Source organism: Dasypus novemcinctus, chromosome 29 (genome assembly GCF_030445035.2).
Source record: "Dasypus novemcinctus isolate mDasNov1 chromosome 29, mDasNov1.1.hap2, whole genome shotgun sequence".
NCBI classification, from domain to species: domain Eukaryota; kingdom Metazoa; phylum Chordata; class Mammalia; order Cingulata; family Dasypodidae; genus Dasypus; species Dasypus novemcinctus.
The window spans coordinates 23089226-23104558 of record NC_080701.1 but is presented as its reverse complement, the minus strand read 5'-3'; the positions used below and the strand labels follow the sequence as shown (position 1 = coordinate 23104558).

Here is a 15333-nt window from a genome sequence, read left to right as displayed (position 1 = left end):
TACATGGGATGTTTCTTCATGATGAGATTAAGGTCGCTGTCTTGGATATGCATTCATATCAGTATGGACTCACGCTTTCCTATTTTACCCAACGAGTTATAATCTGTTACTATCAATATTGTTTTTGACACTCAAGTTGCCCCAGATTTGAGCAGTGGGAACCCCTTCGGATAGACTTTTTTCCCTTTGATAAATTTCCATCATTCTTTGAGCACCTCCTTATTTCCTGAGATAAGATATTCCAGTTTGTATTTTCTTTAAATGTTGGAATCAGTCATTTTCCCAACATGCACTGGTTCCTGTTAGTAGAGAATAAAACCATGCTCTGGGAGGTACATATAATCACTTTTATCAGATTTCTTAAGACACAGACCAAGGCCATACTACCATCTTAAGAAGTTTCCACAGTGCCATTGCTCTCAGCTGCAATTCACAAAATCCCCACTACATTAGTCTCCTGTTATGGCACAATGTACCTGATCTTCCAGAACTAGTGAAGACAGCCAGGTCTTGGGGCAGATTACTTTACTGATTTCTGGGTTCCCTGGTTTGTAAGGTTTTCAATAATACTTTTGTGTCCCTTCTCCCACCTCCTACACAGTTGTATTATTATTTTTTTTGTCAGTGGATTAGTCCCACAATTTGTTACACTATATGTTATATACATACACATGTTTGGGGAACATGTAGTATGGTCTTTTGTTGTATGTTTGTGTGTTTTCCTGGTTGTTCTACTTTGTATGAGAATTTGGAGAGGTTATCATGCTGATGATTTTACCTCACTGTTGCCATTTTCTCCCCGTATTTAAAACTCCTTCCTCCCTGTTTCCAAGCCTCCATACTATCTCGTTCTTGTACTACCAGTTTCTTCTGCTCCTTCTCACCCTGTGTTGCTTTTTTCTGCCCTGTTCAACTTGTAAATCTGACAGTTACTCAAAGCTTGCTCTTAAGCCACCTTTTTTTATTCTATAACTTCTAAACAATCTCATCTCTTTACATGTTTTCAACTCCAGTTAAAATATGCTGATGGATCACACATCTTAAATCTCTTGCCTTTTGGGAACCAGATCCATTATTTAACCCATATAAGTAACAACTCTATTTGAATGATGAAGAATACCCTAAATTCAACATATACAAAATGTCTGAAGTTCTTCCCACTTTTAATCTTGCTTAAAATATTGGCCTTTTAACATTTCTTACTAAGTTATAATACCCAAAAGCCTAAAAATAATTCTTGACATCTCCCTTTCTTTCATTCCAATAAACTGTAGTTCATTATAAAAATCCTCATCTCCAAAATATCACTGCTTTTCTCCCCTGATATATTTTACATTCATTTTACAAGATAATCTTTTATTATTCTTACTATATAAACCTATTAAAATACAATTTTCTATATTTATCATGAAATCAAATTTGCATATCATGACTGCTTGTTATGGCTCTTTCCTCCCTTTCCTATATTAATATCATGGACTTCCTCTCTTGACATCATTCTTTAGCCCCATTGTCTTTTACTTAATTTTTCCCTCCCTCAATTGCTTTCCTTCAAATGATCATTGAGTATCTCAAGCTAATTCCCATGCAAGTATCATTTTAAGTGCTGATCCTGAAAAGCTCTTCTACAAGCTCTTTATATGACCAGATTAATTTCTTCTCTTGCAGGTCTCAATATAAGTAGACATACTACCTAAACCACCTTATCAGATACAATTCTTTCTCTCCATATAGTCTTCATAATAGTACCTTACTATTCTTTCTTGGCATCTGTTGCAAGCAATTCTTATTTTGTTTATTCTTATGTCTATATTTTCTGTCCCTAATGGAATAACATATTTAGGACAAATCTATCTGTTTTCGGTTTTTGTTATTGTGTGTGTGTTATTGTTGTTGCTTGGTAAGGCCAATTAACACTACACTTGGGACACAGTAGATCCTCATTACAAATTTAAGAAGGAAGGAAGGAAGGAAGGAATTTCCACTTAAGACCCTAATTAACTCCAGGTAGTCATCATCAACATCCACTTTCTTTCCATATCATAACATTCAGAACTACTTAGTGCACTTTCCTTCAACAACTTATACTCATGTTTGATAACAAGTTTTATATAAACAAATATATATTTAATAAAAATAGTCAAGTTCTTTTGCAAGAGATTATACACCAATGGCTAATATAAATATTTTTCCAAGAGAAGATATAGATTGGACCAAAGTATCACCTTACATTGCTTCAGGATTCATTATGCAGGTAGTTCCTGGACAGTAACAATTGTAGACATCATCATATGTTAATCCCAGACTAATTCCAAGCAACTGTGCGATAACAACTGAAAATGCCTCTAAAGTTACCGACTTGGCATACTAAGTAGAAAAAAAAAGAGAGAGAAGAGCAGCATTGTTGTCTAACTTACTTTTTCACACCTTCAATCTTCTGAAGCACTTTTGACCATATTACCTAATACAGTTACAAATTTCAGAAAATGATAAATGAAAACTAATTATTTTATTAAGATCTTGGGAAAAAAATGAAATAAATTGTGTTGCTCTTTGTGAGTAACAGTTCTTTTCAAACAAATGGTTTTCAATATAATAAAGTAAGATCAACCCAATCATATATTTTTTAACTTTTTATTGAATTAAATTCCAAAATAATTCAAAAACATTTTCAATATTTGGAACATTGTCTCAATAACTATATTATTTTTCAAGTGAACACTTGGAAAATACAATCAGATTCTAAAGTATTGAATTCACAATTAGCTTCGAACTCAAAACTAATTTTATGAGAGTCAAATTAAATGGAAGACTAGTGTAGTACCATGTGAATGGAACTTCTTTTGTTTTAAAAATAATATTTGAGTTTCAAATTTTAAATAAGCATTTTATAAATATTTGACAAAATTATGTGAAGGATACACTGCATATAATTTTATTTCTAGAAATAGATGTTAACTCTTAAATGTGATATAATTGCTGAAGAAATAAAAATGTATACCAGAGCAATTCCTGCAGCAAAGTTTGGATTGCATGCCATTCCATGATACGTTGCTCCCACATAATTAGGATGGTCCCTATAACTAAATTATAAAAATATTCTTATGAATGAACATATTTTAAATGATGAATAACTTAATGATCTTTTAAATATTGGATTCCTCAGTAAAGTCATACTTCCTTTAAAACATGGATATTACATATCAGGTCTTATGCTTCCAATCATTTTGCATTTGGGTAATTTTTCTTAGTTTCTATAAAGATAAGTTCTAAAGATTTTAACATTGTATGTTACATACACCAAAGCATAGAAATACCTAATCCTCACCAAATAAATTATCATTGTTGTCATCACTGGAATCAAATAACTGTAAGGTGTAATAATCAGGATATGCTAATGGTCATAATTTGTCCACAGTGAAACCAGAAAGTTGGTGGCGGACTTGGCCCAGTGGTTAGGGCCGCGGTTCAAACCCGGGGCCTCCTTGACCCGTGTGGAGCTGGCCCTTGCGCAGTGCTGATGCACGCAAGGAGTGCCGTGCCACGCAGGGGTGTCCCCCACGTAGGGGAGTGCACCCCGTAAGGAGAGCCGCCCAGCGCGAAAGAAAGTGCAGCCTGCCCAGGAATGGCGCCGCCCACATGGAGAGCTGACACAACAAGATGACGCAACAAAAAGAAACACAGATTCCTGTGCCGCTGACAACAACAGAAGCGGACGAAGAAGATGCAGAGAACAGACAACCGGGGTGGGGAAGGGGGAAGGGGAGATAAATAAATAAATAAATAAATCTTTAAAAGGTAAAAAGAAAATTTACAAGAAGTCTTGGATTCAGGAAGAAGGAAAAGGGCAATGGAATATGCAGTAGACTCGCTAGGTAGAAAAGAAACAGGGTGTAGGAAGTATCCTCACTTCTGAATCTCCAAACCTAACCTTAGATTCCACGAGAAATACCAAGAGAGTTATAAATATATTCCTTATTGCTTAAAATCTTTAGGATTGTGTTTTCGTTTTTTGCATCAAAAAAAAAAAAACAAATTAGTGCAACAAAAACCTATTTTTTAAAAACCTTGAAAGATTCAGAGAAAAAAAGTTAAATAGCTCCATTTTAAGTATTTCTGGTGACCATGGGGATAATAAAGTAGTCCATTTCACGTATGAACTATTTTAATGTCTCATGTTGTATTCAACATTATACATTAGCATTGCATTGTTAATTAATATTATGTTTGTTTTGATATTGAAATGATGGTTTCAATTCTTTTTCACAGAGGAAAACTGTTAAGAAAAACACAAATGCCCCATGCTTACCCTGAGGCCCTCTATATGTTCCATACCATTACATTTCCATTTCTTCTCTTTGAGAAGAATGAACTTCCATGATTTAATGTCTCATATTGTTATCAAATTTTTACATTTTGCATTTTACTGCACAGTATATGCACATTCCTCTTTAAGATATCCTTTTATGATACATTTTAAAATTTGCATATAATCTTGATATTTAGAATATCAAATAATTTGATAACTCCCATAGCGACGTAAAACAAAGTGCTTACATTAAGAAGTATGCCATATCAGAGGACCTTTGAGTCAAAGATTTTTGTTTCCATGACAAAAAACGTTGGAGTATATCATCAGCATTCCCGTCCGTTGAAATCTTATTTTTGTCTGACCAGAACTCCAAATAAGATAGGGTAACAGTCATTTTAAAGTGGGAAAATATCTGAAAACAGAAGATTCATGCTATATGGTTTGGGGCAATAAGAAATATAATTTTAAAATTCCACTTTAAATCTCTATACTTTATGTATTTTAAATTCCCTACATTTTGGAGGTCTAGTTTTTGGTGGATGAGACTAGATGGCAGGACTATACGTTTTATAAAAATGCAAATGGTTTTCTATATAGACAATTTTAGTGTATTGATAATAATAATTAATATTTAGAGGTGAAACATAAATACTTACAGTATTGAGAAGACCAAAGATATGGACAACCTTTTCAGTTGCAATTGATATCTCAGAGCCCATATAATCGAACTGAAAGAAAAATTCTGTGTTATATCACTAGTGAAAATTATTAAACTACCATATATAAAATGGATATAAAGCATAACATTTTAAAATGATTCAGTGCTCTGGTGAAGGAATAGAGGCAGAATTAAGATTTATCAAGAATTTACTTAATATGAGGCAGAAATCTGGGGACTTTACGTATTAGTCAATAATATTAAAATGAGATCGTTTTTATTATTTTCTTCTTTATAGATATAGGATGGAAGAGTAAGGTTCCAAGATCACATCGCTAGTAAGTGTGAAAATCTCATGATTGAAGTAAATTTCTAACTGAGGCCTATTTTATCTATTATAGTATGCTGCTGTTATTTATCATTTTCTCAATAAGATAACCATATACACTGGCTAAACAATGTGCTTTTCAAAACTAGAGTCTGAGTATTGTAATAGTGAACAATTTCAAGACTATGGCCTTATTCAAGGAAACAAATATTATTATTATTTACTCCAAAATTCTACATGTGCACCAAAAACATGAAAAGTGGCAGCTTGGTATCTTCGATAATGTCCACCAAGCCTGCAGAAGACTGTTGACAGAAAATATAATGGAGTAGATAGAGTTCCTTTAGACAGAGACAAAAGAAATCTTTTCCTTCTGTTCTCTGAGCTCCATATTGCGGGAGATTGGTCACACTTTGCTACTTCTCTGTAAGCTCCTCCAATAAACCATAGTGTATCCTTACAACAGGTAGCACGTGTGCTGTGAATGAAGGTGATTTTTCAAGGCTAAACATATGAAAAGCAAAACGGTGGAATGCAAAAGTATAATTTTGGAAATGAATCCAACTATATCAGTTATCACAAAATATTAACAGGCAAAACTCTATTTCAATAACAAAGCGTACCAAAAAAACCACAAAACTTTACTGCAGGTTAAAATAAAAGCCCTTAAAGTACAAGGTCATTGTTGATAATGGGGGGAGGTATGAAAAAAGTGTGCTAAATATATGCTATGGACCCTGGTTGATGGTAATTGCCTGATGATATTACCTCATAATCTGTAACAAATGTTCCACCACAGCGTGGTGTGTTGGTGAAGGGGTGCTGTATGGGAATTCTACACATGCGTATGATTGTTTTGTAAGTTCACAACCTCTGTAATAATATATTTCAAAAAATAAAACAGTGGGTTTGGGGGAAAAACACACCAAATATAAAATATGGACTATAGTTAGTAGTAATATTTTGACGATATTCTTGCATAGTTTGTACAAAATTTCACAGCAATGCAAGTTGGCGGTGGTGGCTTGATATATGTGACCCTAGTATGATGTTATGCATGTTTATTTTTAAATACACAACTTTTACTATATATTGTTTATGTATGTTCATGTATGAACTATATACTTAAATAAAATGAAATTTAAAAACCAGTGCAGATGTATTTAGCACTAAACAAAGACTTTTGACCCTGGCGTAATGTGTTAGTGATATATAACAGAGTTATTGTGTTTTTAATCCTTTTCTTGTAAAAACCTGAATGCTAATATATCGTGCTATATTTAAATAGCAACTGTTCTACACCTCTGGGAAGTTGAAGGGAAAAAAAATGAGCTGCAAATGTTGGAAAACGGACTTTGGCCCAGTGGTTAGGGCATCCGTCTACCATATGGGAGGTCCGCAGTTCAAACCCCGGGCCTCCTTGACCCGTGTGGAGCTGGCCATGCGCAGCGCTGATGCGCGCAAAGAGTGCCTTGCCACGCAAGGGTGTCCCCCGCGTGGGGGAGCCCCACGCGCAAGGAGTGCGCCCGTGAGGAAAGCCGCCCAGCATGAAAAAGAAAGAGCAGCCTGCCCAGGAATGGCGCCGCCCACACTTCCCGTGCCGCTGACGACAACGGAAGCGGACAAAGAAACAAGACGCAGCAAATAGACACCAAGAACAGACAACCAGGGGAGGGGGGGAAATTAAATAAATAAATAAATCTTTAAAAAAAAAAATATATATATATATATATATAATATATATATAAAAAATGTGCTGCAAATGTTATAAATTATATATTCCTTATCTTGATCATGGTCAAACTGATTATGTTTGCTTCACTTGAAATAAAGACATATTTTTAAGTTTGGGAAAAAATACGTAAGGTCATAAAATATTGAGTCAAAGGATGAAAAGATAGATCAGGAAAATACTAGACAAAAAGCTCATGTAGTTTTATTAATTTGAGTAATGGTCAAAAGCAAAAAATGCATGGGCATAAGGATTACTACAACAGGTAAATAAAACATTTAATTAATCAGAGAGATGGAAACATTATAAACTTGCTTATAACTAGTTCCACAGCTAGAAAATAGATAAAGCTAAATTTAACAGAATTATATATTGACCATCACAGTAGGTGATTTTCTTAAACAGTTCTCTTAACAATTGATAGATAAGGTAATTATATATGTAAGGTTGGAAAACCCAAGCAAATGTTGGAAACAATGTATATGTGTAAGAGCTTGTATACAACAGTGAGAGAATGTCTCTTTTCAAAAATAAATGAAAGCTTTCGATAAATTGGCATATACTAGGCTATAAAAGAGTTATTTGAATATAAAACGTGTTGCTTAGATCACATTATGTAACCACAATGCAATTGAGCTAAAGTGAATGTGATAAAAGCTTTTTAAAACCAATGTTATATTTAATCACGTAGTAACTGTTCTGTGATTATATAAGAGAATGGCCATAGTCTTGTGAAAAAACACTGATGTTAAGGTCCACAAAGCAATTTGCATGTTATTCTGAAATTGAGAGAACATAGATGATAATGGGATAAAATATTAATAATAAATAAATCTGGATAAAGAGAAGGGAGATGGTATTTGCATTATCATTCTGCTAACTTTTTTGAGAGTTTGAAATTATTTTCAAATAAAATGTTTAAAATGTCAAGGTGAAATAAAGGTATTATTGGATAAACAAAAGCAGAGAGAATCATCTACAGGCCAAAGAGAAATAGAAACACAAACCTACAAGACAGGATCAGAGCTTTAGAAATGATAAATATAGAGAGAAAAATGAAGATTATTTCTTTTCATAATTTCTTTAGACAAAAATTGACTATTTATTTAAAAAGTAAATTATCTTTCTAATGTACCTGAAATGCCCCATATTACACCGATTTTTCCCTCTCCCTCCCCTCAGAATCTCTCGTGACCATTATCTTTAAATCAGTGTTAAAAGTTCTTCTATTACTAGAATAATAATGTCTACCTAAGTTCATAGCTGCAGCCCCCTTATGTTTGTTCATTCCTCAGTCTTGAGGATTTGGGGATGATGAGGCCCACTCTGCTGCTGACTGAGAGGGGGCTTAGATCCCATGGGGCAGATGGATGGAACTGTGTTGCTTACAGATGTAGATTCTGTTTTTCAATATAACATTTATGTAATCTAAAGCTTCTTTAAGAATAGAGAAGGGAAGTGGATTTGGCTCAATTGATAGAGCGTCTGCCTACCACATGGGAGGTCCAGGGTTCAAACCCCGGGGCCTCCTGACCCATGTGATGAGCTGGCCCATGCGCAGGGCTGATGCGCACAAGGAGTGTTGTGCCACGCAGGGGTGTCCCCCGCGTAGGGGAGCCCCACGCGCAAGGAGTATGCCCCCTAAGGAAAGCCGCCCCATGCAATAAAAGCACAGCCCACCCAGGAGCGGCACCGCACACACAGAGAGCTGATGCAGCAAGATGATGCAACAAAAAGAGACACAGATTCCCGGTGCCACTAACAAGAATGCAAACAGACACAGAAGAACACACAGTGAATGGACACAGAGAACAGACAACGGGGCGCGGGGGAGAAGGGGAGAGAAATAAATAATACTTTTTTTAAAAAAAAAGGAAAAAAATTCTCTTGAGGTTTATAGCACGTGGGATGTAAAATACACAAAACCACAAAAGATGATAGGGGCTAAATGGAATTTAACTGTTATAAGCCTCTTATATTAATATGAAGTGTAACATGAATTCAAGATTGGTTAGGATAAATAAAGGATGCTAATTGGAATACCAAGAGAAACTACTCAGAGGGAGAAAAAAGGCATAGGGGGAGAAACGCCAATATAAAAGATAAAATGAAATGCTAAAAATAATCCATTAATCCAAAGGAGCGAACAATCAATAGCACAAATAGAACACTAATAACAATATATTATCCATAGTTATCTGTACTTTCAATAAGCATAAATCGGCTAAACACTGCAATGAAAAAGTAGGTATTAACTAACTAGGGGGGTAAAGAACAACAAATCACAATACCCTGTTTACCAGAAATACACTTTATAAATAAAAACAGAAAGTTTTAATCTAAAATGAGGGAAATACTAATCATAGGATGTCATAGAACACTCTTTTTCTTTCCATGCCCTTTTCATGTAAAATGCCTTTCTTTGATTATATCATTGATGGGGAGACAGTGGCCACGGGAGTTGCTGAAGGCAGGGAGAGGGAAAAGGAGGTGTGATATGGGGGCATTTTCAGGACTTGGAGTTGTCCTGAGTGATATGGCAGGGACAGATGCAGGACATTATACATCCTGCCATAACCCACAGAATGGACTGGGAGAGATAGTGTAACCTTCAACACAAACTATAATCCATGTTGTGTAGCAATGCTCCAAAATGTACTCATCAAATGCAATGAATGTACCACATTAATGAAAGAAGTTGTCCATGTGGGAGGAGCGGGGGGTGTGGGGAGTGGGGTATATGGGAATCTCTTATATTTTTTAATGTAACATTTTGTGTGATCTATGTATCTTTTTTTTTAAAGATAATAAAAAAAGAAGAAATAATAAAATGCCTTTCTTTGTTGTAAGAATGGTAAGAAGATATAAGCTAAGTGGAGTGGGGAAAATTTAATTTTAGTGACCTCAGGGAGGCAGCTGTGGCAGAGCATAATTCCAATTATTGGAATCCTGGTTTTTAGGCCAAATAGTAGTAGTCCTCATGGAACAACATCAAAAGTCTAAATGATCCAAAAAGGGAATCTGCTAGTAAATCCTATTAAATTGGAGTTTAAAATATTAATTGGACATTATATAAACATTAAAATTACATTGAAATAATATTTCATGAATACGTGAGAAAATATTATAAAATAGTTTTTAAAATAGTATGTGAAGGAAAGGTATACATACAATGCATTTTCTTGTCCTAAAATTGTGTGTGCATTTCCTGTATTATTTGTTCATCTATACTTGAAATTATTTTGTAATTAAATGATTGAAAGATCTAAAGATTTCCTTTTATGGGTAAAATCCACATTAGGATGCTCATGAAAAGATTTTGTACAAAATACTGGTGACAATGTACAAATCAAATTTTGTAAACTTACTGCCCATAAGTCTTTGCTATAATTGTGTTTAAAAAAATCTCCATTGCCAAATGAATATTCTTATGAATGATTCTTCCCACACACAACTTCAAACAAAACACAAGTGATTACAAAACATAAAGTAACATTATAAAAGATAATACTTAATAACAAGACTCTCCAATTGAGTAATAAATGCAATAGCTGGGCTGTTTAAAATGGGCATATGTTTAAGGAAGAGAGTTTTCACCAAGATTGGGGGTGAATACTGAAATAAATGTAGCTAGTTATAATCTAGGAGATTATACTCTAATAAAATCCTTCTGTAAAAAGGCATACATTATTGCTAGAATTCTCTGATTTGGAAATCTCTATATAAACATTGCTTCCCCTATGTCAATGTAAAGGTAATTAACATTTCTTTATGTCCTGCTCACTGAGGCACATATTTTTTAACAGAGCAAAGGAAATTTCTATTTCATTTAATACTTGAATTTAAATACAAAAAGATGCAATTAAATTATCAAGTATGCATACCAAGGCCTTATCCATAACGATCAGTATTTTTAAATTTCTTTTCAACAGGTCAACCTCTGAATTCTTCTGTGAAACAAAGGACATGAGTTAAATAAAACATTTTCAAAATTCTTTTTTGTCATTATCACATACATGATCCACACATGCACACACATATGTATGTATACACAGAGAGAGATACATAGAGAATAGATATAGATATATAGAGATACATATGATGTAGTGATAGAGGTAGAGAGAGAGAATGATAGATGAACACTATGTAAATAAGCAGATAGGATTCCAAATGACAGTTTTAGGAGCAAATCAAAAGCTTTTCCTTTAATTTATATTCTTGATAATTAAAGACTCAAAAATTCACTGCAGTGAGAAGAGAATCTTATTTCCTTTCTCTCAAACCCTTCCCGTGTGTCCTCTGGGACCTCTCTTCCAAGTTCCATCAACTTTCTCCCAAATGTTGCCTCTAGATTCTTGTTATTTCCATACTTTCAATTTTCTAAATCAACTTTATTGAGGTTTTGTTTACATTCAATAAATAAAGCCATTTTAAGTATACAATTAGAAGAGTTGCAATTAATGTATACATCCATGTAACAATTTCCACAATTACAATAAAGAATGTTAACCATCTCCCTCTTCCAAGGGAAGAGGCTAAAGGCAAACAATGATCTGCTTTCTCTCACTATTAGCTAGAATAGTCCCTTCTAGAATTTCATATAAATGGAATCATAGGGTGTATATTCTTTTATACATGGCTTCTTTCACTCAGCATTCACGTGTGTCATTGTGATTATTAATAGTTGACTCATTTTTATTGCTAAGTAGTGTGCCATTTTAGAGATACATTACAATTTGTTTATACATTCAACTGTTGGTAGTCATTTGGATTATTTACACCTTTTAATTATTATAACCAAAGCTAATATGACTATGTAAGTACAGGTCATTGTTTGGTTTTCTTGGGATATACCTAGAAGTGGAACAACTGAGTCATATGGCAATTGTGGATGTGTAGAGTAGGATGAAATGCCAAATTGCTTTTTAAAGTGGTTTGAATAATTTATATTCTTACCAACAATTAATAAGAGTTCCAGTTGCTCTATATCCTTGCTTATATTGGATATTATGATTTTTTTCATTTTATCCATCAAGTTGGCTTACATGGCTATCTTATTACTGTTCCCTGGTGATTAATGATATTGAAAACATTTTATGCTATTATTAGTCGTTAGGTTGGCATCACCCAAATTTCTTACTAGAAATTTTATATTTTTCCTTGATATTTAAATGTGTTTCAATTTAAGTTCTTTCCATAGTGCTGCTTAAGGATCAAGAGTCATTTTTTCCATAGAGATGTCCAGTTGTTCCAGCATCTTCAGTTCAAAAGATGATTCATTATCTTTTAAATTTATAGGCATGTTTATGGAAAGTCAATCAATCAATCAACAACATGCGGGACTATTTCTGTTCTCTTTGTTCTGTTCTACATATATTGTTCACTGTTATGCCAACACCACACATCCTGATTACTTTAGCTCAATAGCAGAGTTCAGGCTGGCCAAATGTTTTAGGAAGTAATATTTTATTGGAACACAGCCACATCCATTTATCTAGATATTTTATCTGATGCTTTCAGGCTACAAAGGCAAAATTCAGCAGTTGCAATAGAGATCCCATTTCCTGCAAACCTAAAATATTTACCGTATGGTCCTTTAAGAAAAAATAATGTATATCCTTGGGATGGATAATTTCATGTGTCAATTTGGCTGGGTTACAGTATCCAGTTGTTTGGTCAAGTAACTATCCTGATGGTTACTGTGAGGCTATTTCATGTATGGATCTAAATCATTAGTCAGTTGATTATATCTATGGCTGATTATATCCACAATCCACAAAAGAGACTGCCTTTAGCAATGAGAGGAGTCTCCTTATCTAATCAGTGCAAGGCCTTAAAAGGAGAACTGATGATTTCAGCAGTCAGAAAGAAGAATTTCTATCTCTTCTTCAAACAGCCAGATTCTGGGGAATTCATCAAAACCTTCACTGGAGTTCAAAACTCCTGTTCACAACTCCAGGCTTCTCCTAGGGAATTCAAAGTCACCATCAAGTTTCCAATTTGCACCTTGCCCTTCAGAATTCAGATTGGCAAATCCCCATGTTCTGTTCTGCTGAGCCAATTCCTATTATAAACCTCCTAATATTTAATATTTATATATTTCTCTCTCTCTCTCTCTCTCTCTCTCTCTCTCTCTCTCTCTCTCTCTCTCTCTCTCTCTCTCTCTCTCTCTCTCTCTCTCTCTCTCTCTCTCTCTCCCTCTCTCTCTCTCTCTCTCTCTCTCCTGACAGTTCTGTTACTCTTGAAATCTCTGACTAATACACTCAGCCATTTGTTCTTCTTTTTAAAACTGTTTGACTATTCTAGGACATTTGCATTTCCTTATAAATCTGAGAACTAATTTCTACAAAAATGTTTTCTGGAATTTTGAGTGGCATTGCATTGAATATTATAGATACATTTGGGGGGGGGGTGGAATGGACATCTTAATAATGTCAATTCCTGTATATTTACCATTGTATTCTGTGACCTTGCTAAACTCACTTATCAGTCGTGATAGGATGTATGGCTATCCTTTAGGACTTTCTATGTAAATAATTAGGTCATGTATAGAAATGAAATTACTTTTTCCTGTCCAATCAGTATGGCTTTTATTATTATTGTTGTTATTATTCCTATTTCATTATCTAAATATCTTGAGGACAGAAATCCCTGCCTTGTTCCCAAAATTACGGGTAAAGTATTATGTCAGATGAATTCACTATGTTAGCTCTAGGCTTTTCATAGATAATCACTACTGCATTAAAGAAGATCATTCTATTCCTACTTTTGATCATGAATGGGTGCTGAATTTTGCAAACACTTTCTGTATCTACTGATATGATCCTATGGTTTCTTACATAAAACTTTTAATAGTTTGATTCAATTCCTTTTTGGTTGTACTGATTTAAGTAATTTTGTCACACAGTCCCATAAGGATTATGTTCTCAGAATTCTTGAAAAAGAATGTTTTTCTCTTGCATTAACATTATAATAGGAACTTCACTATTCAAAAATGGTTGGGGTATTGCATATCTTCTATAGGAGTTATAGAAATTAATTCACTGTCCTACAGTCCTGCACTTTGTTTTAGCAATGGCCAAAACCAGTCTGAATCTGTCCACTTTTGTGAGTGACTTGCTTGGTGGCCAAGATGCCCAAAGGAGGGTCCATTGCTTATTTATAAAGCTCCACATATAAACCACACTACATCTTGGTATTGCCAGTGGGTTTTTTCCTAATGTATCTTATTTATTTAATAGACTATTTCCAGAGCAGTTGTAGTTTTACAGAAAAACTGTGCAGAAAGTAGAGAGTTCCCATACAGTCCCTCTCCCAGGGCCCTCCAACACCTTGCAGTAGTGTGGTGCATCTGCTACTACCGCTGACCCAATATTGACAATTATTAGTAACTAAATCACCTTTGAATTAACCAAAAATGTTAAAATTAAAAGTAATTTAACTAAATTAATTTTTAATTTCATCAGTAATAAGTAATTAAATTACCTTTAATCTATCTGTGTTTTTATATTTCAAGTGGGTTTCTTACAGACAACCTGCTGTTTGCTTCAAAATCTATAGCTATTTAACCTAATTTTGAGTCTCATGAAGAATACAGTTTGAGAATGACTTCGTATACAGTCTTTTGACTTGGTTGAATCTCACTGTTTGGCAGCTATTCTATGTGAATTTGGTTGTGACAGTGGTTGTCTACTAGTATCGTTGTGGGTAGAATTTTAGGATTAGAGTCTTCTTTCTGTTTGTTTGCTTGCTTTAATTTGGGAAGGGCTTTTCACATTAAGAAAGAAAGAAATAGCTCTAATGAAAAATCCCGATTATGAAGTTCCAGCTGGGTACTGAATTACAGACTGGCAGTAATTTTGCCTCATAATTTTAAGTAATTGTAGCATAGCATTTCAACTTCAAATATTGCTGTTTGGAAATGTCACAACATACTATATATTTATCATGTGTAATTGTTACGGGTTGAATTTTGTCCCCTAAGAACATATATGGAAGTCCTAATCTCCTGTCCCTCAGGATGTGAACTTACTTGTAAATAAAGTTGTTGCAGATGAAATTTGGCAAGTGAAAATGAGGACCTACTGGAATAGGGAGGGTCCTTATCCAGTGTGACTGGCATCCTTTAAAAAGACACTATTGAAAGGGAAGATGGTCATGTGACAACAGATGCAGGGACTGAATGATGCCACTACCGAAAACCAAGAGAATCTGTTTCATAATAGATTCTTCCATAGAGATATCAGAAGGAGTACAATACCTTGACTTCAGATTTCTAGTTTCTAAATCTGTGGAGCAATGCA

General features: G+C 34.3%; 1 protein-coding gene across 5 annotated transcripts in view; it reads right to left on the bottom strand.

The window, feature by feature from the left end:
• Window positions 1-15333, bottom strand: part of LOC131276549 (A disintegrin and metallopeptidase domain 3-like) — a 126262-nt gene that overhangs the window by 66530 nt on the left and 44399 nt on the right. For 4 of the 5 annotated variants that reach the window (XM_058289853.2, XM_058289857.2, XM_058289855.2 and 1 more), the window contains exons 7-11: window positions 10915-10980; window positions 4969-5040; window positions 4558-4724; window positions 3002-3083; window positions 2231-2367 (exon numbers count right to left, since the gene is read on the bottom strand). In XM_058289853.2, coding sequence (XP_058145836.1) covers window positions 2231-2367; window positions 3002-3083; window positions 4558-4724; window positions 4969-5040; window positions 10915-10980 — 524 coding nt within the window. The remainder of the gene's footprint in view (window positions 1-2230; window positions 2368-3001; window positions 3084-4557; window positions 4725-4968; window positions 5041-10914; window positions 10981-15333) is intronic. The other variant, XM_058289854.2, reaches the window with a different exon arrangement.